General features: G+C 40.8%; 1 protein-coding gene across 1 annotated transcript in view; it reads left to right on the top strand.

Moving 5' to 3' along the window:
* Positions 1-25,024, top strand: part of LOC133537127 (secretory carrier-associated membrane protein 5-like) — a 28,129-nt gene extending 3,105 nt beyond the window's left edge. The window contains exons 2-7 of the mRNA XM_061878011.1: positions 4,424-4,468; positions 4,551-4,670; positions 7,575-7,731; positions 7,958-8,059; positions 16,238-16,355; positions 24,181-25,024. Of these exons, the coding sequence (XP_061733995.1) occupies positions 4,462-4,468; positions 4,551-4,670; positions 7,575-7,731; positions 7,958-8,059; positions 16,238-16,355; positions 24,181-24,360 (684 nt within the window). The 5' untranslated portion in view covers positions 4,424-4,461 and the 3' untranslated portion in view covers positions 24,361-25,024. The remainder of the gene's footprint in view (positions 1-4,423; positions 4,469-4,550; positions 4,671-7,574; positions 7,732-7,957; positions 8,060-16,237; positions 16,356-24,180) is intronic.
* The last annotated feature ends 237 nt before the right edge of the window (positions 25,025-25,261 follow it).

Raw genomic sequence — 25,261 nt, 5'->3', positions numbered from 1 at the left:
GCTTTTATTTACATATAACTAACAAAGCAGAAGCCAACCCCATCAAAATATGTTGTTTTTGTTTACTAAAATTAAGGCTCAAGGTCCATGTATTTATTTACCTACTCACTGGCCTAGTGGTTAGAGTGTCCGCCCTGAGATCGGTAGGTTGTGAGTTCAAATCCAGGCCGAATCATACCAAAGACAAGGGTTGGAATTGGGGGTTAAATCACCAAAAATGATTCCTGGGTGTGGCACCGCGGCTGCCCACTGCTCCCCTCACCTCCCAGGGGGTGATCAAGGGTGATGGGTCAAATTCAGAAAATAATTTTGCCACACCTTGTGTGTGTGTGACAATCATTGGTACTTTAACTTTATATAGCACATTTCTAAAACAGGCTACGGTCCCAAAGTGCTGTCCAGATTAAAACAAAAAGATAAAATATATATAAAAAAAGAATAATCAAAATCAAAAATAAGCACAAAACATTCTATACAAAAAACACAGTTAAAATGCATAGAATTATTGCAAAAAAAACCCAAAATAAAACAGTAAAAATATAAAAAACATAATACAATTAACATTCTATATATAAACACAGTTTCAAATGGATAAAAATAAAAATTAAAAAATGTCCCTACGCCTAAACGCCAGCGCAAGTAAGTTAGTTTTAAAAAAGAGTTAAAAGTATCGAGAGAGTTTCCAGCTCTGAGATTCAGAGGGAGAGTTTAGGGCCTGCTACTGCAAAAGCCATGTCTTCTCTGGTCTTCAGTCTCGAACTTGGGCCTTCTAAAAACACTGGTCTGAAGACCTTAAAAAACTCTGACCGGGGTGTACAGAATTAGTAGGTCAGATATGTACGGTGGAGCCAGTCCATGGAGAGATTTAAAAACAAATACAATCTTGAACTGAATCCTAAAAAAAACAGGCGGCCAATCGAGAGAAACCAGTACAGGAGTGATGTGCTCATGTTTCATCCTTCCTGTTAGCAGGCGTGCAGCTGCGTTTTGGACCAGTTGTAAGTGACCAGTGGAAGAATGATTGATGCCAATGTATATATAAAGTGTTACAGTAATCCAAGCTGGATGTTACTAGTGCATGCACGATTATTTCTAACAGGTGTTATGGGCAGGTTAGAGTCAAGTTTTGTCAAGTTTACAAGAGTTATCAATAAAAACACTAAACGCCGAATTGGTTTTATTTCGCCGACTAAAACATTTTTACACACATTTGAAAACTTACTACATTTTGCCAGAAATGCATACACATATTCAGTATGACAGGATACATGAAAATCATCTAAATCTCGGCCATTTTGGTTTTCGGTATGGATGGGCAGCTTTCCCATTTGAAATGATACAGTACCAATTCTCTGTCCCTAAGAGTCAATGATACCAATATTCTGTTCGTTTGTGTGAGGTAATAAATAGTGTATTATCAAATACATATTTTTCAATGTAACATTAAAAAAATAGCTGATTATGAAAACTATGCTGTCCAGTTATTTTATCTTGTTTGGTTTTTTCATTATATTTCTCATTTGCAAGTATTATATAGTAAACTATGCATGCAGTTGCAAATTCAAGACATTAGATGGCAGTAGAGTATAGACTACGGCAGAGATGGAGAGAGTATGGTCAACTTGGTTGCAAAGTTGATAACCCATCCATCCATCCATTTTCTACCGCTTATTCCCTTTGGAGTCGCGGGGGGCGCTGGTGCCTATCTCAGCTACAATCGGGCGGAAGGCGGGGTACACCCTGGACAAGTCTCCACCTCATCGCAGGGGCAACACAGATAAACAGACAACATTCACACTCACATTCACAAGTTGATAACCAACATGACCAGATATTGACCATACCTGGCCATACTCTGATTGAAAATCAAAAGCCCCTCATGTGACTACAGGGCGCCATGTTCACTATTAACTGTGAATCCAAATTGGCCATACTCTCTCTATACATGACTCTGGACGATGGTGTGTTGTCGAGCAAGGCAGCAGTCTTTGCTGTGAAGTTGAATGCACCAGTCGAGTATCATGATGTGCCCTACAAAGTGTTTATACTGTCAGTTTTGCACTGACAGTATATTGGAGGCGTTAAAATCGGCGTGTAAAATTGCTGAAGCTAATCAGTAGCATGTATATAAAGCTGAAAAATTTGCATCGGGCTAGCTCATTTTGAAAAAGAGAAGCCTTACTTTACAATTGCCATGAAGTTGAATGTACGAGTCTAGTCACATGTTGTGCCCTACAAAGTGTTTATGCTGTATGTACTGCACTTGTTACACACCCGCTGTTTGATTGTGAAATGCTTCTTAGTTGTAATTTTCATTACTAAATTTGGAGGTGTTAAATTCGGCATGTACAATTACTGAAGCTAATCAATAGCATGTATATAAAGCCACTGAAAAATTTGCATGGGGCTAGCCCATTTTGGAAAAGAGGAATCTTTCTTTACGTTTACCATGAAATTGAACGTACCAGTTTAGTCTCATGTTGTGCCCTTCAAAGTGTTTATACTGTAAGTATTGCACTTATTTTTTACATTTTTTAATTTTTTTATTTTTTGTCCTGTCCAGCTTCTCAGGCAAATCACATAGTTGATGTAGATGCCCATATCGGCTGTTCAGATATGCTTTACAAAAGAGAAGTGTAGGATACTTCTCTTGTTGACTTATTTGAATTTGACTTTATTAAATGTATTTATAAGTATTGCACTTATTACACACCAGCTGTTTGATTGTGACATTCATCTTAATTGTAGTTTTAATGACTAAATTAGGAGGTGTTAAAATCGACATGTAAAATTGCTATAGCTAATAAGTAGCATGTATATAAAGCCACTGAAACATTTGCATGGGGCTAGCCCATTTTGGAAAAGAGGAGCCATAATTTACATTTTGCCATGACGCTGAATGTACCAGTCCAGTCTCATGTTGTGCCATACAAAGTGTTTATAATGTAATTATTGCGCTTATTACACACCAGCTTTTTGATTGGGACATGTAACTTAATTGAAATTTTCATTACCAAATGTGGAGGTGTTAAAATCAGTATGTAAAATTACTGAAGTTAATCAGTATCATGAATATAAAGCCACTGAAAAATTTGCATGGGGCTAACCCATTTTGGAAAAGAGGGGCCTTACTGTACATTTGCTATGAAGTTGAATGCACCAGTCTAGTCTCATGGTGTGCCCTACAAAGTGTTTGTACTGTAAGTATTGCACTTATTACACACCAGCTGTTTGATTGTGACATGCATCTAAGTTGTGGTTTTCATTACCAACTTTGGAGGTGTTAAAATTGGCATGTAAAATTACTGAAGCTAATCACTAGCATGTCTATCAAGCCAATGACAAATTTGCCTTGGGCTAGCCCATTTTGGAAAAGAGGAGCCATACCTTACGTTTGCCATGACGCTGAATATACCTGTCTAGTCTCATGTTGTGCCATACAAAGTGTTTATAATGTAATTATTGCGCTTATTACGCGCCAGCTTTTTGAATGTCAAATGTAACTTCATTGAAGTTTTCATTACCAAATTTGGAGGTGTTAAAATCAGTATGTAAAATTACTGAAGCTAATCAGTATCGTGAATATAAAGCCACCGAAAAATTTGCATGGGGCTAGCCCATTTTGGAAAAGAGGGGCCTTACTTTACATTTGCCATGAAGTTGAATGTCCCAGTTAGTCTCATGGTGTGCCCTACAAAGTGTTTATACTGTAAGTATTGCACTTGTTACACACCAGCTGTTTGAGTGTGACATGCATGTAAGTTGTGGTTGTCATTACCCAATTTGGAGGTGTTAAAAATCGGCATGTAAAATTGTTATAGCTTATCAGTAGCATGTTTATAAAGCCACTTAAAAATGTGCACTGGGCTACCCCCTTTTGGATAAGAGGAGCCTTACTTTTTGTTTGACCATTTTGATCAGGCATTTTCGCTTTGTTGGTACGGAAAATTGTAACATTACCTGGAGGCAGTTTGACTGAGAGCTGCTTGTGTGATTGTTTCCTCGCCAAGTGTTTGAGACAGTGTTTAGTCTTTAACTGGACATATTGAAATATGATTTTATGTGACTTGATACTCGGTGGTACCGATGAAATGTGGTCAATGTTTGTTCGAGTTTGATTGATTGATCGATTGATTGATTGATACTTTTATTAGTGGATTGCACAGTACAGTACATATTCCGTACAATCGACCACTAAATGGTAACACCTGAATAAGTTTTTCAACTTGTTGAAGTCGGGGTACACCTTAATCAATTCATGAGTACTGATTTTGGTACCAGTCCTTGATTTTCAGGTCCAATTTTAGGGGGATTTTGAGTGGGGCCACACTTTGTACACCCCTGATTTACAGTATGTACACCAGCAATGACATAATTGCTTGTACAAATAACCCTTTAAGTATTTTCTGATTCCTTATGGCAGGTTGAAGAGACTAGATTGGGAGTCAACCAGCTATCTCTATGGCGGGTCAGTATAAATATTTTTTTTTGATGCAAGTATCTCCCAGCATGTGTCATTTGGTTGCCAAATATCTACCATCTCTTTGTAGAGCCCAACTTCCCCCCGCTGCCCGGATTCATTCCGCTCAGGCCGTGCTTCTACCAGGACTTTGACGAGATTCCCGACCAGCACCGCAGCCTGTGCAAGAAAATGTACCACCTGTGGATGTGTGAGTGACATTAAGACTACAAGCTTTACGTAATAACCGCTACTAAAAGTTACAAGACCCTCATTAGGCTGTGATGGGTCTTACAGATGGAATCATCTGTGTTACCACCGTCTGCACTCCTGATAGTGACAGTTTTGCAACCAAGAGTGGGACGCTTTACAAGGGTCCTCACGCAATAACAGCCTGTGCTATGGGTGGGTTTTATTTGTTTGGGAATAACTGAGCAGATGGTCTCAGTTTGAGCGTGGGGGCATTTAGGGATAAATAGAGGATGTGTAACTTTTGCATCATTTTATTGGCCCATAAACGAACGGTGCAAAGAGGCTGGTCATAAAGCCTTCACCCTATAACACGTTTACATTTATGAACTATCCAAACAAGGCGGTTTAGGCAGAAAGAAGGGTTGGTAATTTATTTAAAAAAAAAAAGGGACACCTTGCATGCCTTTTCTTACATTTTTTATTTTTGTGAAAGGGAAATAATAGGCCACAGGATTATTTTTGTTTGGTAAGGACTTTTTTACTAAATGCAAGATCAAACGAGATGTGCATATTATGGGGTAATACAAATACATGGCTGTGATGAGGTGGCGACTTGTCCAGGGTGTACCCTGCCTTCCGCCCGATTGTAGCTTAGATAGGCTCCAGCGCCCCCCCGCAACCCCGAAGGGAATAAGCGGTAGAAAATGGATGAATGGACAAATACATGGGAAACACGTTGTTCAATCATCCATCCATCCATTTTCTACAGAATATTCCCTTTGGCTATCTCAGCTACAATCGGGCGGAAGGCGGCGTACACCCTGGACAAGTCGCATCCTCATCGTTGTTTTATTATGTTTTTGGCTCTCACAAAGTCTGTAGTGAGTAATAATCAATGATTAGTATTCATTATTTATGATCAAAATACATAAATAATGAATGTTATTGCCTATATAAATGCCTGATAATACATAACATATATACTTACATCATGTATATAAAAACTTAATGGAGGTGTTTGGATTTTTCTAAGGGTTTTATAGGCAGAATAGAGCGGCTCCCATAGGCTACTTTGTAAGCGCACTTTTAAATGGGTTATACTTGTAAAGCACTTCTCTACCTTCAAGGTACTCAAAGCGCTTTGACACTATTTCCACATTCATCCATTCACACACACACACATTCACACACTGATGGCGGGAGCTGCCATGTAAGGCCCTAACCAGGACCCATCAGGAGCAAGGGTGAAGTGTCTTGCTCAAGGACACAACGGACGTGACGAGGTTGGTAGAAGGTGCGGATCGAACCAGGAACCCTCAGGTTCACTATTTAGAATGGATTAAAAAATACATACTGTATGTCGTCATGTCTTTCATAGTGATTGTGAATGATAGGCAAAATTCCCTTTTAAGCAACTTGAAATATGTGCTTCATGCTAAAACTGTATACTCCCATTCATGGGCTAACTCAGACGTAGACTTAGACAAACTTTTAATGATCCACAAGGGAAATTGTTCCACACAGTAGCTCAGTTACAAAGGATGGAAAGTTATCAATCAATCAATCAATGTTTATTTATATAGCCCCAAATCACAAATGTCTCAAAGGACTGCACAAATCATTACGACTACAACATCCTCGGAAGAACCCACAAAAGGGCAAGGAAAACTCACACCCAGTGGGCAGGGAGAATTCACATCCAGTGGGACGCCAGTGACAATGCTGACTATGAGAAACCTTGGAGAGGACCTCAGATGTGGGCAACCCCCCCCCTCTAAGGGACCGAAAGCAATGGATGTCGAGCGGGTCTAACATGATACTGTGAAAGTTCAATCCATAGTGGCTCCAAGACAGCGGCGAGAGTCCCGTCCACAGGAAACCATCTCAAGCGGATCAGCAGCGTAGAGACGTCCCCAACCGATACAGGCGAGCGGTCCATCCTGGGTCCCGACGAGCGGTCCACCCTGGGTCCCGACGAGCGGTCCATCCTGGGTCTCGACTCTGGACAGCCAGTACTTCATCCATGGTCATCGGACCGGACCCCCTCCACAAGGGAGGGGGGGACATAGGAAAAAGAAAAGAAGCGGCAGATCAACTGGTCTAAAAAGGAGGTCTATTTAATCTAATCTAATCGTACACCCTGGACAAGTTGCCTCCTCATTGCAGGGCCAACACAGATAGACAGACAACATTCACACTCACATTCACACACTAGGGCCAATTTAGTGTTGCCAATCAACCTATCCCCAGGTGCATGTCTTTGGAAGTGGGAGGAAGCCGGAGTACCCGGAGGGAACCCACGCATTCACGGGGAGAACATGCAAACTCCACACAGAAAGATCCCGAGCCTGGATTTGAACCCAGGAATGCAGGACCTTCGTATTGTGAGGCAGACGCACTAACCCCTCTGCCGCCGTGAAGCCCGGTTTTGTATTAATGTTCCTAAAAATAGATACACCTGACCCCCAGACAATTTAATTTCTCTAAATTTACCCCCCGAGTCCAAATAATTGTCCAGGCCTGCTCTAAATATTAAATAGCTGGATAGATGGTCTAATTTTGCCGTACAAACATTTATTCTTCTTTTTTTTTTTTTTTGAAACAGGCTGTTATCTAAGTAAAAGTTAATCACTGTGAATATTGTCTTTTTGCAGGCCTCTTCTATTCAATTTGACTACTAATCAATTTGACTATAAGACGGTACGGATTGCCTCCGCTGTTGTTTTTCTTGCATGTGCTTTTCATATAATCCTGCGTTTGTTGTTGTTGTTGTTGTTGCATGGATGACATTTTAATTAGCGTATATAGGTCTATAATGCATGCAGCTGCCGGCGTCTAATGAACCGAATGTTGTTTTGTCTGGTCTGAACGTGTCGAAGCTTTGAAGCCTAAATTATGTGTTTCCATGTTTTCGTTTTCTTAGTGAATTCTGCGACGCTGGCTGTCAATCTCATCGGCTGCTTTGCGTGGATGTTCGGAGGAGGAGGAGTGACCAACTTTGGCCTGTCCATCATTTGGCTGCTCATGTTTACGCCTTGCTCCTACGTGTGCTGGTTCAGGCCCATATACAAGGCTTTCAAGTAACCCATTATCTCATTATCTTGGTTTTCCCTCTCATTAGTTTGTGCAGGTGTATGTGTATAGTGGTCTGCTATCCCACTATGATCCAACAGGGGGCACTGATGTACAAGTTTTTGTCCAACCTTAGCTCAGCCCTCTCTCAGTAATCATAACTGACATGCACTTTGGATACAATAATTACATACAACACAACACAATAAACCTTTCTGATTATTTTTTCCTCAGGAGTGATAGCTCCTTCAACTACATGCTGTTCTTCTTTGTGTTCATGGCTCAAGTCGGCATCAGCATCATTCAAAGCATCGGTATCCCGGGATGGGGAGTCTGGTAAGAGTTTGCAAAAAAAAGGACATCCAATATCTAAACACAGCGTGCGACATGTTACATATTTTCATTTATTGCCAGATCCAAGACTGAACCACAATACCACCCAATTTGGAGAAAAATGATTAACTGTAAGTGTAAATGCTGTGATAAATCGCACAGAGACGCTGCGAAAATTGAAAACAGGCAATAATTGGGGGAACTCGTTGTACACATAAACACAACAAGTAAGTTGGTCTTGTTGTAACAAGGCTTCTTGACAATACATCTGAAACCGTTCACGATAAAGCAGAGGTGTCAAACTTGTTTTTATTGAAGGCCACATCGTGATTAATGGCTGGCCTAAGTGGATCAATTAACCTGGCGGACTACAAAAAATGAAGCGGCAGACTATATATATTTAAATGATGTGACGCACCACATTAACCTTGTAAGGCCCAAGCTGTTTGTTTACATCCTTTTTTTTTAATTTGTCTTTACTATCTGGGTTTATTGGAACCTAATTAGAATAAAAACTAAAAATCATCTTTTAGAATGAGGTACTTAGTCCATAAGTACACATGTGTAGTGACAAATTATTTTTTTTTTTTACACTTTTTTTTTCCCAATTACATTGTATGTTATAATCTTCTGACACCACCAGATAGCAGTATACGTGTCCATATGTCGGAATAAGACCCCAATTCAGTAGTGTACACAATTTTGGAAATAAGAGCTAAAATGTGATGCCCACGCATGTGGCCGCTAAGGCCTTTGGAGCAGTGTTTCTCAACCTTTTTTCAGTGATGTACCCCATGTGAACATTTTTTTAATTCAAGTACCCCCCAATCAGAGAAAACATTTTTGGTTGAAAAAAAGAGCTAAAGAACTAAAATACAGCACTCTGTCATCCGTTTCTGATTTATTAAGTTGTATAACAGTGCAAAATATTGCTCATTTGTAGTAGTCTTTCTTGAACTATTTGGAGAAAGAGATAAAAAAATAACTAAAAACTTGTTGAAAAATAAACAAGTGATTTAATTATAAATACAGAATTCTACACATAGAAGTAATCATCAACTTAAAGTGCCCTCCTTGGGGATTGTAATAGAGATCCATCTGGATTCATGAACTTCGTTCTTAACATTTCTTCACAAAAAAAGAAATCTTTAACATCAATATTTATGGAACATGTCCACAAAAAAATCTAGCGGTCAACACTGAATATTGTTGCATTTCTTTTCACGGTTTATGAACTTTCATTCATATTTTGTTGAAGTATTATTCAATACATATATTTATAAATGATTTTTGAATTGTTGCTGTTTTTAGAATATTAAAAAAAAAAATCTCACCTACCCCTTGGCATACCTTCAAGTACTCACAGGGGTACGCGTACCCCCATTTGAGAACCACTGGTTTAGAGGTTAAATAATGTGGCGGACCACGTCGAATGACATGGCGGGTCACTTTAAATTATATGACGGGCCAGATCGGACCCCGGGGACTTCAGTTTTACTCATGTGTTTTAAAGCCTGTTCATTGACGTTTTAAGCAGCGCCATATTTGCAAAGACTACACACATTAGGGTGGGACAAACAAGCAGGGCTGAGTATGTTGGTTGCACAGCTTATATTCAATCAATCAATCAATGTTTATTTATATAGCCCCAAATCACAAATGTCTCAAAGGACTGCACAAATCATTACGACTACAACATCCTCGGAAGAACCCACAAAAGGGCAAGGAAAACTCACACCCAGTGGGCAGGGAGAATTCACATTCAGTGGGACGCCAGCGACAATGCTGACTATGAGAAACCTTGGAGAGGACCTCAGATGTGGGCAACCCCCCCCCTCTAGGGGACCGAAAGCATTTTGTTCTGTTTTGAGCATTTTGTTCTGTTTTGAGCTCCAGATACCCTGGTAACTGGTAAGAATGGGTCAGTAATTTTTAGCATTGCCAGGTGTCCTACAACCCTTGGCAAAGACTATGGAATCACCAGACTTGAAGGATGTTCATTTAGTTGGTTAATTTTGTAGAAAAAAAAACAGATAGCGGACATGACACAAAACTATAGTAATTTCAATTAGTGACTTTCTGTCTTTAAGAAACACTAAAACACATCTTAAATATAAATAGAGGTAGTAAGAGTTTCATTCTTAGATCAAGCAGAGTAAAAACATAATGGAATCAGTCAATTCTGACGAATAAAATATGGAATCATATATGGAACACCTAGATCAGATTTAAATCTGTTCATTAGTCTACAGTTAAAATGGAGTGTTCGAGAAAAAAATGAGGGACCGATATTTATTTTTAGGAACACTAATACAAAACCTCACAATAATGTCTGATTGAATGCTAAAAACGTTATGACATACCGCCTTAAAAAACGGAATGGAATTTATATTTTTTTACTGAAAGAGACACCAAGAAATGTACATGAAAATAAAGAAAGTGGATTTACAATATTAACTAAGACTGATAAAACACTGAATATTGACAACATATGAACGTCACACCCCCTCTCCATCCACATATTTTACAATCAAGCAAAACGCAACAAAAATGTAACAAACAGTGAAATATGCTTTAGAACTTTGTTGTAAAAATCTCCTTCCACGTCTGTCCCTGACACCCACATTTCAGGCTGGCTGCTCTGGAAACACTCTGTGGAAACGCTCCCCACCCACACTGCTTGGTGCCCTTGTCTGAGCGTCTGTGACTTAGATTAACATAGTAACTAAATAGATAACCAGAGTAACTAAATAGATTACCATAGTAACTAATTAGATTACCATAGTAACTAGATATCATGCAAAAGCGCAGATTCCAACCATTGAAATACTTTGTATAGTTTAAGACTTACGGTCATTTGAAAACATCACTGCTACAGTTTCCATCTTAAACATCTAAAAAAAATATTTTGGAATGTCTGGGGGGCCAGATTGAAAAGCTTAATGGGCCGCATGTGGCCCCTGGGCCTTAATTTGCTCAGGTCTGCATTAAAGTGTCAAGACAGAAAACCTACAGTAATATGTCTTGAAAACAAAAAATGCACAGCAAAACAAATCAACAAATGGGCGGAAACTGGAGTCACCAGATGTGACAGAACTGCACAGGGAAAACAAAAGCTGTCTTTAACATCTAAACAAAAACAATGGGCTCAGGAAAACCAATTGTGGACTACGGATGAACCGGATGGATGTCATATTCAGTGATGAACCATGAATCTGCACTGGGCAAGGTGATGATGCTGGAACTTTCTTTTGATGCCATTCCAATGAGATTTATGAAGACGACCGCCTGAGTAAAACCTGCACATTTCCACAGTCATTGATGATATGGTGCTGCATGTCCTGTCATGCCACTGGACATGCAGTCTGTCTACTTGAACGTCTGTGGTGGAAATTAAAGAAAATGGTCCAAGACAAGACTCCAACCTGCAACGCTGATTTGACAACAGCAATCACAGAAAGTTGGAGCGAGATTGATGAAGAGTTCTTTTTGTCACTTTTTAAGCCCATGCCTTCGAGGCTTGGCCCTGTGATGAGGTGACGACTTGTCCAGGGTGTAACCCGCCTTCCGCTCGAATGCAGCCAAGCTAAGCTCCAGCACCCCCCGCAACCCCAAAAAGGGACAAGCAGTAGAAAATGTACAAACCCCGTTTCCATATGAGTTGGGTAATTGTGTTAGATGTAAATATAAACGGAATACAATGATTTGCAAATCCTTTTCAACCCATATTCAATTAAATGCACTACAAAGACAAGATATTTGATGTTCAAACTCATAAACTTTATTTTTTTTTGCAGATAATAATTAACTTAGAATTTCATGCTGCAACACGTGCCAAAGTAGTTGGGAAAGGGCATGTTCACCACTTTGTTACATCACATTATTTTTTAACAACACTCAATAAACGTTTGGGAACTGAGGAAACTAATTATTTAAGCTTTGAAAGTGGAATTCTTTACCATTCTTGCTTGATGTACAGCTTAAGTTGTTCAACAGTCCCGGGGTCTCCGCTGTCGTATTTTACGCTTCATAATGCGCCACACATTTTCCATAGGAGACCAGGTCTGGACTGCAGGCGGGCCAGGAAGGGACCCACACTCTTTTGCTACGAAACCACGTTGTTGTAACACGTGGCTGGGCAATGTCTTGCTGACATAAGCAGGGTGTCCATGATAACGTTGCTTGGATGACAACATATGTTGCTCCAAAACCTGTATGGACCTTTAAGCATTAATGTGCCTTCACAGATGTGTAAGTTACCCATGCCTTGGGCACTAATACACCCCCATACCATCACAGATGCTGGCTTTTGATCTTTGCGCATATAACAATCCGGATGGTTATTTTCCTCTTTGTTCCGGAGGACGCCACGTCCACAGTTTCCAAATATAACTTGAAATGTGGACTCGTCAGACCACAGAACCCTTTTCCACTTTGCATCAGTCATCTTACATGAGCTGGGGCCCAGCGAAGCCTGCTCGTTCCTGGGTGTTGTTGATAAATGGGATTGGCTTTGCATAATATAGTTTTAACTTGCACTTACAGATGTAGCGACCAACTGTAGTTACTGACAGTGGTTTTATGAAGTGTTTCCTGAGCCATGTGGTGATATCCTTTACACACTGATGTCGGTTTTTGATGCACTCCTGAGGATCAAAGGTCCGTAATATCATCGTTACATGCAGTGATTTCTCCAGATTCTCGGAACCTTTTGATGATTTTACGGACCGTAGATGGTAAAATCCCTAAATTCCTTGAAATAGCTCGTTGAGAAATGTTGTTCTAAAACTGTTCGACAATTTGCTTACAAATTGGTGACCCTCACCCCATCCTTGTTTGTGAATTACTTAGCATTTCATGGAAGCTGCTTTTATACCCAATCATGGCACCCACCTGTTCCCAATTAGCCTGCACACCTGTGGGATGTTCCAAATAAGTGTTTGATGAGCATTCCTCAACTTTATCAGTATTTATTGCCACCTTTCCCAACTTCTTTGTCACGTGTTGCTGACATCAAATTCTAAAGTTAATGATTATTTGCCCCCCAAAAAAAATGTTTATGGAGTTTGAACATCAAATATGTTGTCTTTGTAGCATATTCAACTGAATATGGGTTGAAAAAGATTTGCAAATCATTGTATTCCGTTTATATTTATATCCAACACAATTTCCCAACTCATATGGAAACGGGGTTTGTATGGATGGATGCCTCCGAGGCTGCAAGCTGTAATAAAAGCCAAATGTGGTGCAACAAAATACAACATATTTTTTTTCACTCTGCCATTTGAAATGACTATAGTTTTGTGTCATGTCTGTTATCTGCTTTTTCGTCTACAACAACTGAATGAACATCCTCCAAGACTGGTTATTAAATTTTCCAGGGGTTCTAGTTCTTGATAATACATCCTATTCTATTAAAAATCATGTTTATCATAAATGGTGCCATATTTGTTAGGATCATGCATTTGTGTGATAAGCTGCAGAGCTGACCGTGTGGGCCGCAGAGCTTATGTTTACTTTCGCTTTGTGTTTCCGATACCTCCTCCACCTGTGAGAATGGGTCCTGCTACAGCAGGGGTGTCAAACTCAAATACAGAGTGGGCCAACATTTTTAAACTGAACAAAGCCGCGGGCATTCAAGCCTTGAAGTAGCAAGAGAAAATGCATGAATAAAACGTTAATTATTGGTCTGTTTGCTGGAAGTTTACCGGAAGAGTTTGTGCTGCAAGGGTACCTGGGTATTTCTTCTGTTGTGTTACGGTGCAGATGTTCACCCGAAATGTGTTTGTCATTCTTGTTTGGTGTGGGTTCACAGTGTGGCGCATATTTGTAACAGTGCTAAAGTTGTTTATATGGCCACCCTCAGTGTGACCTGTATGGCTGTTGACCAAGTATGCATTGCATTCACTTGTGTGTGTGTGTGTAAAAGCCACAAATGTTATGTGACACGCTGTTAGTATGGAGGAAAAGCGGATGTGACGACAGGTTGTACAAAACGCTAAAGGCAGTGCCTTAAATGCATGCCCCAAATATAGTTGTCCAGGTGGAAATCGGTAGAAATTCGGGAGAATGGTTGCCCCGGGAGATTTACAGGAGGGGCGCTGAACTTCGGGAGTCTACCGGAAAAATTAGGAGGGTTGGCAAGTGTGAGTATTAGCGGTGAATGCGGTGTTACAGCGGCACCGACACTGTGGCGCAGTGGAAGAGTGGCCGTGCCCAACCCGAGGGTCCCTGGTTAAAATCCCACCTAGTACCAACTTCGTCACGTCCGTTGTGTCCTGAGCAAGACACTTCACCCTTGCTCCTGATGGGTGCTGGTTGCCGCCTTGCATGGCAGCTCCCTCCATCAGTGTGTGAATGTGTGTGTGAATGGGTAAATGTGGAAGTAGTGTCAAAGCGCTTTGAGTACCTTCAAGGTAGAAAAGCGCTATACAAGTACAACCCATTTATCATTTAACACCGGCGGGCCAGCTCTAATACTAAATTGATATTGCCTCAAGGGCCAAATTAAATTACACGGGCGGGCCAGAGTCTGACACCGGTGTGCTACAGTATTCAGTAGGTTTCTGCTCTAAGAATCAGCATTCCATGTTCAACATGTGATATCTCAGCTGCAGGCGGGTTTTCTGCAAAAACAAGTTGCGGCATTGTTGTGAGCCCTATTAACGAGTACCATCCCCAAATGAAAGGCCTTCCTCCATGTGATGTCCGCTTCCATACCCTGCCAGCACTTAGGTACCACAGGTTGAATTCTACAAATTTGCAGTCAAAGTTTGCAGGCTGATATTGCCGACGTCTCTGCTCAGGCATTCCAAACAGATTGCATGCAGCTAATGTCCATAGGTAGGGCTGCCAGGAGGTCTGCCACCACTTCCCTACTCCACCAAGTCCATTTTAATCATCTCATCCACCAAACACTAAACAAAAGTCAATGGCACGTCAAGAGAAAATGTGGCATTATTTTTTGCAGGCACAGCTGTACAACCGACATACTCATCTATGCTGTTCATCCCACAAATGCACCTTCCTTACAAATGTGGCCACCCGAAAAGCGAAGTGACAAAATGTCCTCACTTTTTGTGGTAAAACAACTTACCGTATTTTTCGGACCACAGGGTGCACCGGATTATAAGGGGCACTGCCGATGAATGATCTATTTTCAATCTTTTTTCATCATTTACCATTATATAAGGCGCGATTATAGGGCACATTAAAGGAGTCATATTACTATTATTTTTTTTTCTAAATGCAAAACACTTCCTTGTGGTCGACACAACATGTAATGGTGGTTCTTTGGTCAAAACGTTTCATAGATCATGCTTCACCAGTATGCCTAAGCCACTAGAAACTAAATTGCAAACTTCACAAAACAAGCTGATGAGACTCCTGCGCTCAACCCATTCCTGCCCCCCCCCCCCAAGTATGCTGATTATTGACACCACCAATACTATCCAGCCACAATAACTATATCAGGAATTTGCTTACAGCCACAGCTATAAATACCAATGTTTTTTGGTTATTAAAGACCCAGGCGGTTATTTTACTTTTCAAGACTCAGTCATTGTTTTTTTTGTTGTTGTTGTTTTTAAATGACAATAATATTGATTATAATAATAATATATTATTTATGCACTGTATATAAAATAGAAATGTTACACAAAAAATTTCAATACATTTTAAGAAATATTTTAGTCAAAGAGATTCATGCATTACTATGCCACAAAAGTTATATTAATGCATTTTTTTTTTTTTTTTTTTTTACCAGCCCATATAATCTGCATTTTCCTTGTGAAACACGCTCCCCCCCAACAATGTCTGCCGCCGTCATTAACACGACAGTGATGGACCATTAGAACCTACCCCCGTGGAAGTTTTATGACAGGTGTGTTATTAGATTTTTAGAGGCCGTTAACGAGCGCCTGACTCGGCCCGATGATCACAAATGAATCATATTATTATTACGACAGCCTCCATAAAGTTTATAAATGTCACTTTTGGACACACACCTGTGTGAAGAAGTGTCGGAAAACTTTTTTTAATCGCCTCTGTACTTTTAAGTCCACACAATGATTGGCATTTAACGTCCAGGTGGCCAAAGTGGTGCTAATGTTGTCTTAGAGGTGGTCTCAAATATCAGCCATGAGTCATTTTTAATCATCAACGTGTCATTCCTTTCTCCAGTGGCTGGTTGGCGACCATCTCTTTCTTCAGCTATAATATATTGATAGCTCTGGTCATGTTGGTTCCGACCATCATGTTCACTGCTGTCGCATCGCTGTCCTTCCTCGCCCTCACAAAGGTAAGAAACGAGAGTTTGGTTTTTATTGTACGACTTTTTTTTTGCCATTTTATGCACTTGTTACGTACGCACAACAATTAGTGGATGTTCAGTGGGATGGTCGTGGTCTACAACCACACACAAGCAGCTGTTTAAATGCTTTAAAAACAGTATGGCTTGCAGGTGTACCAAACGTATGGGATAGGTACTGAATCCGGTCCTTTTTTTTTTTGGGCCCCGCCCGAATCCTGCTAGTCCTATCCAGTATGTGAAATCCAATGGTGCCATGTTATGGTACCTTGACGTCACTCTAGCAGCACTGAGAGCGGACTCAGCCAAACTATCAATCAATCAATCAATCAATGTTTGTCTACAAACCCCGTTTCCATATGAGTTGGGAAATTGTGTTAGATGTAAATGTAAACGGAATACAATGATTTGCAAATCATTTTCAACCCATATTCAGTTGAATATGCTACAAAGACAACATATTTGATGTTCAAACTGACAAACATTTTTGGGTATTATCTTCGACGCTACTCTCCTTTGAGGCACACATTTCGATTACTGTTACGTATTATTTTCGGGTCTCCCTATGTCTAGCATTAAAAGATTACAGTTGGTACAGAATGCGGCTGCTAGACTTTTGACAAGAACAAGAAAGTTTGATCACATTACGCCTGTACTGGCTCACCTGCACTGGCTTCCTGTGCACTTAAGATGTGACTTTAAGGTTTTACTACTTACGTATAAAATACCACACGGTCTAGCTCCATCCTATCTTGCCGATTGTATTGTACCATATGTCCCGGCAAGAAATCTGCGTTCAAAGGACTCCGGCTTATTAGTGATTCCCAAAGCCCAAAAAAAGTCTGCGGGCTATAGAGCGTTTTCATTTCGGGATCCAGTACTCTGGAATGCCCTCCCGGTAAAAGTTCGAGATGCCACCTCAGTAGAAGCATTTAAGTCTCACCTTAAAACTCATTTGTATACTCTAGCCTTTAAATAGACTCCCTTTTTAGACCAGTTGATCTGCCGTTTCTTTTCTTTTTCTCCTATGTCCCACTCTCCCTTGTGGAGGGGGTCCGGTCCGATCCGGTGGCCATGTACTGCTCGCCTGTGTATCGGCTGGGGACATCTCTGCGCTGCTGATCCGCCTCCGCTTGGGATGGTTTCCTGCTGGCTCCGCTGTGAACGGGACTCTCACTGCTGTGTTGAATCCGCTTTGGACTGGACTCTCGCGACTGTGTTGGATCCATTATGGATTGAACTTTCACAGTATCATGTTAGACCCGCTCGACATCCATTGCTTTCCTCCTCTCCAAGGTTGTCATAGTCATCATTGTCACCGACGTCCCACTGGGTGTGAGTTTTCCTTGCCCTTACGTGGGCCTACCGAGGATGTCGTAGTGGTTTGTGTTGTGGTTTGTGCAGCCCTTTGAGACACTAGTGATTTAGGGCTATATAAGTAAACATTGATTGATTGATGGTTGTTGCAAATAATCATTAACTTTACAATTTGATGCCAGCAACACGTGACAAAGAAGTTGGAAAAGGTGGCAATAAATACTGATAATGTTGAGGAATGCTCATCAAACACTTATTTGGAACATCCCACAGGTGTGCAGGCTGATTGGGAACCGGTGGGTGCCAATATTGAGTATAAAAGCAGCTTCTTAAAAAAATGCCCACTCATTCACAAGAAAGGATGGGGCGAGGTACACCTCTTTGTCCACAACTGCGTGAGCAAATAGTCAAACAGTTTAAGAAGAACGTTTCTCAAAATGCAATTGCAAGAAATTTAGGGATTTCAAAATCTACGGTCCATAATATCATCAAAAGGTTCAGACAATCTGGAGAAATCACTCCACGTAAGCGGTATGGCCGGAAACCAACATTGAATGACCGTGACCTTCAATCCCTCAGACGGCACTGTATCAAAAACCGACAATCTCTAAAGGATATCGCTTCATGGGCTGAGAAACACTTCAGAAAAACACTGTCACTAAATACAGTTTGTTGCTACATCTGTAAGTGCAAGTTAAAGCTCTACTAAGCAAAGCGAAAGCCATTTATCAACAACATCCAGAAACGCTGCCGGCTTCTCTGGGCCTGAGATCATATAAGATGGACTGATGCAAAGTGGAAAAGTGTTCTGTGGTCTGACGAGTCCACATTTCATATTGTTTTTGGAAATATTCGACATTGTGTCATCCGGACCAAAGGGGAAGCGAACCATCCAGACTGTTATCGACGCAAAGTCAAAAAAACAGCATCTGTGATGGTATGGGGGTGCATTAGTGCACAAGGCATGGGTGACTTACACATCTGTGAAGGCACCATTAATGCTGAAAGGTACATACAGGTTTTGGAACATATGTTGCCATCTAAGCGCCGTCTTTTTCATGGATGCCCCTGCTTATTTCAGCAAGACAATGCCAAGTCACATTTAGTATGTGTTACAACAGCGTGGCTTGGTAAAACAAAGAGTGCAGGTACTTTCCTGGCCCGCCTGCAGTCCAGACCTGTGTCCCATCGAAAATGTGTGGCACATTATGAAGTGTAAAATAAGACAGCTGAGACCCCGGACTGTTGAACGACTGAAGCTGTACATAAAACAAGAATGGGAAAGAATTCCACTTTCAAAGCTTCAACAATTAGTTTCCTCAGTTCACAAACCTTTATTGAGTGTTGTTAAAAGAAAAGGTGATGTAACACATGCTCTTTCCCAACTACTTTGGCATGTGTTGCAGGCATAAAATTCAAATTTAATTATTTGCAAAAAAAAATAAAGTTTATGAGTTTTAACATCAAATATATTGTCTTTGTAGTGCATTCAATTGAATATGGGTTGAAAATGATTTGCAAATCATTGTATTCCCTTTATATTTACATCTAACACAATTTCCCAACTCATATGGAAACGGGGTTTGTACAATGGCATTCTTTTCGTATCGCTGCATTTTCTCAAATACCTTAGTAAATTCACCAAGACGTCACCGTGGACTTACTGAGTCTGTTTGGCAGATTGGAGAGCTAGCTTCCGCAGATAGTGCTTCCGTGACGATGAATTCTGTTTTGTTTGAAACATTCACAGATTTTTTTCTGTGTAAATAGCTCATTTCGCAACGTATATTTGTGGCTTATAGTACGGCTAATATATGAAATCATATTTTTTTCTTCAAAAATCTAGTGCGTGTGGTATATATCCCGGTGCACTCTATAGTCCGGAAAATACGGTAAGTAAGGCCCCACTTTTCCAAAAATGTATTGGATTGACGCTAATATACATTGGCTTTGCTTTTGACATGCTACTGATTAGCATTTGCGATTTTACACCTAAGATTCACATTACAATCAAACAGCTGATGTGTACTAAGTACACTACTTACAGTATTGATACTTTTTAGGGCGCAACAAAAGACTAAGTTTTAGCAAAGAGTGAAATGACTCGCCAACACACCATAAACTACACACTACTGCCATCTAACATCTTGGACTTGTAACTGTAATTGCAACTTATTTTTGAACTTGCAAATGAGATATGTGATAACAAATCAAAATATAACAGCTGGACAGCAGTTATCATAATCAGCTCAATTTTAAATGTTGCAATACAATTTTGATTTAATTATCTAAAACAATTAATATCTACTAACACACACAAAAGATTCCAATCCGTTGAAATGTAAACTTTACCCATCCCTTACCAAATACGTACTGTACATAGTGTGTTTGAAATATTGTTTTAAAATCAATGAAGGACCGGTCTCTTTTCCTTTAAAAACACACCAGAACAAGACACTAATATACATTGGCTATGCTTTTGACATGCTACTGATTAGCATTCGCGATTTTACACCTAATATTCACGTTACAACCAAACAGCTCGTGTGTACTAATTACAATACTTGCAGTATTGATACTTTGTAGGGCGCAACAAAAGACTAGGTTTTAGCAAAAAGTGAAACGACTCGCAGACACACCATAAACTACACACTACTGCCATTTAACATCTTGGAGTTGCAACTGTAATTGCAACTTATTGTTATACTTGCAAATGAGATATTTGAAAACAAATCAAAACAGCTGGAAACCAGTTATCATAATCGGCTCATTTTTAAATGTTGCAATACAATTTTGATTTCATTATCAAGAACAATTAATACAACACAAAAGATTCCTATCACTTCAAATGTAAACTTCACCCATCCCTAACCAATCATGTACTGCACTAAGTGTGTTTGAAATATTGTATTAAAATCAACAAAGGACGGGTTCCTTTTCCCCCCAAAAAACATCAGAACAAGACCCACAATCTTATATTTAGGGTCTAGAAACTAACAGTTGGCATCAAACTCCCCCGTGCGAGTCGGATCTGTCATAAGATGCGTTGGTGAAGATATGTGGGCTCTAACCCAGCAGGCACTAGACAATAAAACAACGTTGGGAACTTCTTGAGTTAGGTCCCGACGTTGAGCAACATAATGTTGAAAAAACATTATTTTTGACGGCTTTCAATCAATGTCGGGTTCTGACATTGATTTGACCTTTGAAATTTGGTCATTTGCTAACTAATGGGGATCTTACGTTAAACAACAACAATATAAAAATGTACAAATACAAGAATTTTGCAGAGTTGTTTCAAAGTCAGTTTTAAAGGACATATACGTATAATCAACGTTGTATCAATGCCTTCAAAGACCAACATGTCGAGCGACTTCTCCCCCGAGCAACTCAGAGCTTTTCTTGCCGTCACTTGGAAAATGTGTCGTCTTACACACGAGCTGGAGAAAACGACAGGTGTGTGGCCAAGTGACGTCTCCCCAAAGGGGTGTGAACTTTTCTTACTGTCGCCTGAAAAATATGACCCCTCCTCATATATGCGGTCTAGAAAAAGGACAGGTGGTGCCAGGCCACTCCTCCTCAAGCGAAGCGAGTCAGAGGTTTTTTTTCTATGACTTGAGAAAAGACGCTGTGGGGGGGAGTGGCGTGCGGACCCGCAGCGAAGCGGGGTGTGCCAGGACTGGCAGCGAGATCAGCGACAGGTGCATGGATGGCCCACCTGGGCCTGCTTTTCTAATCACCTGTCGCTCTGTTAAAAGACAGCAGCCGGGAGGGGGGGGAAAGAGTGTTGGAGTTGGAGAGCTGGAGCGAGACAGAGAGAGAGAGACAAACCGAGAAAGAAAATGGCTGAAAAGCACCAGAAAGACATCATCGAGGAAATAAAACAGTATTGTGAACCTGAAACTGAACGGTCATGTCGGTGATTGGTGGTCCGAGGAACCCGGAGGAAAGAAACCCCCACAGAGGCGTAATCTGGTATTTAAAGTTCGGAAACCTACAGGTAGGCGCCACGCAAGCAACGTCTCACCGATGGAGTCGGAGCTTTTCTTCCTATCACTCTGAAAAGACGGGTCATCTGATAGTCTAGGTCCTACAAACAGACAGAGAGTCTGTGTTTTATTTTACTTTCACTTGAAAAAGATGGCTTGTGTTATACTCTGGGTGAAAAAAACAACAAGCAACTTCTGCCGAGAAAGTTGGTGCTTTTCTTCTAGTCACTCGAAAAATGCATGACATCGTATTTTAAATCCCAAAACCAATGAAGTTGGTACGTTGTGTAAATGGTAAATAAAAGCAGAATACAAGAATTTGCAAATCCTTTTCAACATATATTCATTAGAATAAACTGCAAAGACAAGATATTTAATGTTCGAACTGGTAAAATTTGTTATTTTTTGCAAATATTAGTTAATTTTAAATTGTTTTTGCAAACTGTGGACGTCGTATCTGCCGGACCAAAGAGGAAAAGAACCATCGGGACTGTTTTAGGCGCAACATTCAAAATCCAGCATCTGTGATGGTATGAGGGTGTATTAGTGCCCAAGGCATGGGTAACTTACACATCTTTTAAGGCACCATTAATGCTGAAAGGTACATGCAGGTTTTGGAGCAACATATGTTGCCATCCAAGCAACATCTATTTCATGGACGCCCCTGCTTATTTCAGCAAGACAATGCCAAGCCATATGTTACAACAGCGTGGCTTCGTAGGTACTAGACTGGCCTGCCTGTAGTCCAGACCTGTCTCCCGTTGAACATGTGTGGTGCAATATGAAGCCTAAAATACCATAACAGAGACTGTTGAACAATTTAAGCAAGCAAGAATGGGAAAGAATTCCACCTGAAAAGCTCCAAAAATTGGTCTCCTCAGTTTCCAAGCCTTTACTGAGTGTTGTTAAACACAGTGGTAAAAATGCTCTTGTGCCAACTTTTTTTGCAATGTGTTGCTGCCGTTAAAGGCCTACTGAAACCCACTACTACCCACCACGTAGTCTGATTGCAACACATGCCAATACGGCTGGTTTAGTTGACTAAATTGCAATTTAAAATTTCTCGCGGAGTTTCTTGTTGAAAACGTCGCGGAGAAATGACACGTACGCGTGACGTCACAGACTGTCAGGAAATATTAGCGCAGCACCAGTTACGGCTAAAAGTCGTCTCTTTTCATCGCATAATTACACAGTAATTTGGACATCTGTGTTGCTGAATCTTTTGCAATTTGTTCAATTAATAATGGAGACTATAAAGAACAATGCTGTTGGTGGAAAGCGGTGGATTGCAGCTGTCTTTAGCACCGAGGCACACCCGGTGTTTCTTTGTTTTTGAAACAGAGCGGTCAAGCGAACATGTTTTTGGATGGGAAAATTGTGATGTATATCTTACCGGAGACATAGTTGGACTATTTGTCCTCCTGCAGTAGCTGTTTAAAAGGCAGCTGTGAGCTTGGCTCCTCGGCTTCTCTCTGAGACACTGCGTGTTCACCGCAGCCATCCGACCTCGAGGTATGACTCTGCAATCTCACTAAAACACTATTAAAACAATAAGCAGATAAGGTATCTTCCAGAATTATCCTAGTAAATGTGTCTAATTACAGCTGAAACGCTCACACTGCCGCCGCCCGGAGCCGTTGCTTTTAATTTTATTTCATTTTTTAATTTTTTATTTCTAGTCCTTCGCTAACAATATCATCATCCACGTATCTTTCATCTTCGCTCAAATTAATGGGGAGTTTGTCGTTTTCTCGGTCCGAATAGCTCTTGCTGCTGGAGGCTCCCATTAAAAACAATGTGAGGATGTGAGGAGCCCTCACCCTTGTGACGTCATCGTCTACGACTTCCGGTATAGGCGAGGCTTTTTTATCAGCACCAAAAGTTTCGAACTTTATCGTGGATGTTCTCTACTAAATCCTTTCAGCAAAAATATGGCAATATCGCAAAAGGATCAAGTGTGACACAGTTCAAACCTTAAATATCTTGTCTTTGCAGTCAATTCAATTGAATATAAGTTGAAAATGATTTGCAAATCATTGTATTCTGTTTTTATTAACCATTTACACAACGTGCCAACTTCACTTGATTTTGGGTTTTGTATTTGGGGTCCGCAAACCAACAGGTGGCGCCAAGCGACTTTTGCCCAAGGGTGGTTTTCTTTCTGTCATTTGAGAAATGTGTGTCATCGTATATTTGGGATCCAGAAACAAAAACAAAAATTGCACTAAGCGAGCCAGAGCTTTTCTTCCTGTCACTTGGAAAACAGGTCTGGTCTTATATTTGGAGTGAAGAAGACATCAGGTGGTGCCAAGCCACTTCTCTCCGAGCCAGTCATAGCTTTTCTTACGGTCACTTGAAAAAGAGGCGCCACCGGACAAAGTGGCGCCAAGCATTTCCTCCTGTCGCTCACACACTATGACCTAACTGTGGGTCTATGTAATGTGACATAACAACAGTCCAACTAAATGTCAGAAAAATACAAGATTCTGTGATTCCCGTCTTGCCTGCAGATCCATAATTTCTACCGGGGGAGCGGGGGCAGCATGTCCAAGGCGCAGGAGGAGTGGACCACGGGAGCCTGGAAGAACCCTCACGTCCAGCAGGCCGCCCAGCAGGCCGTGATCGGGGCGGCGGGCGGCGCCATGCAGGATCAGTACTCGGCCCCGCAGTACAACGACAACCAAATGTAACCTCCGAGGAGACGTCGGGGGGGAAAGGCCAAAGTTTGAACGACAGCCTCGCCTGGATAGCAAAGTCTGAAGGAATGAATGATGGCGATTTGCTCGCACTTCAAAGAAACATCAGAGGAATGCGTGTTTGCAAGCTGTTTCATCAGGTGGCAAACAAATCTCTCATATTGTTGAATATTTTATATTCTTTCATGTACTAGTCTTTTTTTTTCTCTCGTTCCTATTGCATTTTTTGTTTTTTTAGTATTTGATAGCGTTCATGACGAACTGTGTTATGACCAAATATATTAGTATTGTAAGTATTTAAATGATTAGTTAGATTTTTATTCATCCCAGAGTGGGGACATTATATGGTTGCAGTGCAGATTTTTACAAATGGTATTATAGGTTTTCTTTTTTCATGTATTTATATGTTACTTCATTTAAATGTACAGTACTAGTACTACCGTATTTCCTTGAATTGCCACCGGGGCGCTAGTTAATTTAAAACCTCTTCCCACTCCTGCGCTTACCAAAGGCATGCGGTAAAAGTAAGCATGCGCTAATTATTTTAAAACCTCTTCTCACTCCGGCACTTACCAAAGGTATGCAGTAAAAAATTGAGTGTGATGTAAGCTTGGACCTTAAATCCTACTGAATAGCTCTTAATCTTCTTCCCTTTATGCGTTTTGGCGACTTGTCCAGGGTGTACCCTGCCTTCCGGCCGATTGTAGCTGAGATAGGCGCCAGCGCCCCCCGCGACTCCGAAAGGGAATAAGCGGTAGAAAATGGATGGAATGAAATGGATGAAATTAGCCTCCTCCATTTGAACATGATGACAGGGGAAGTGTCACTCGTGACATCACGAATTTGACCAGGCGGTCACCAATTATTTTGGGAAGCGAGTTTGACCCGGCAGTAA

The sequence above is a fragment of the Nerophis ophidion genome, linkage group LG02 (assembly GCF_033978795.1).
Source record: "Nerophis ophidion isolate RoL-2023_Sa linkage group LG02, RoL_Noph_v1.0, whole genome shotgun sequence".
Classification (NCBI taxonomy): domain Eukaryota; kingdom Metazoa; phylum Chordata; class Actinopteri; order Syngnathiformes; family Syngnathidae; genus Nerophis; species Nerophis ophidion.
This window is presented reverse-complemented; position numbering and strand designations above follow the sequence as displayed.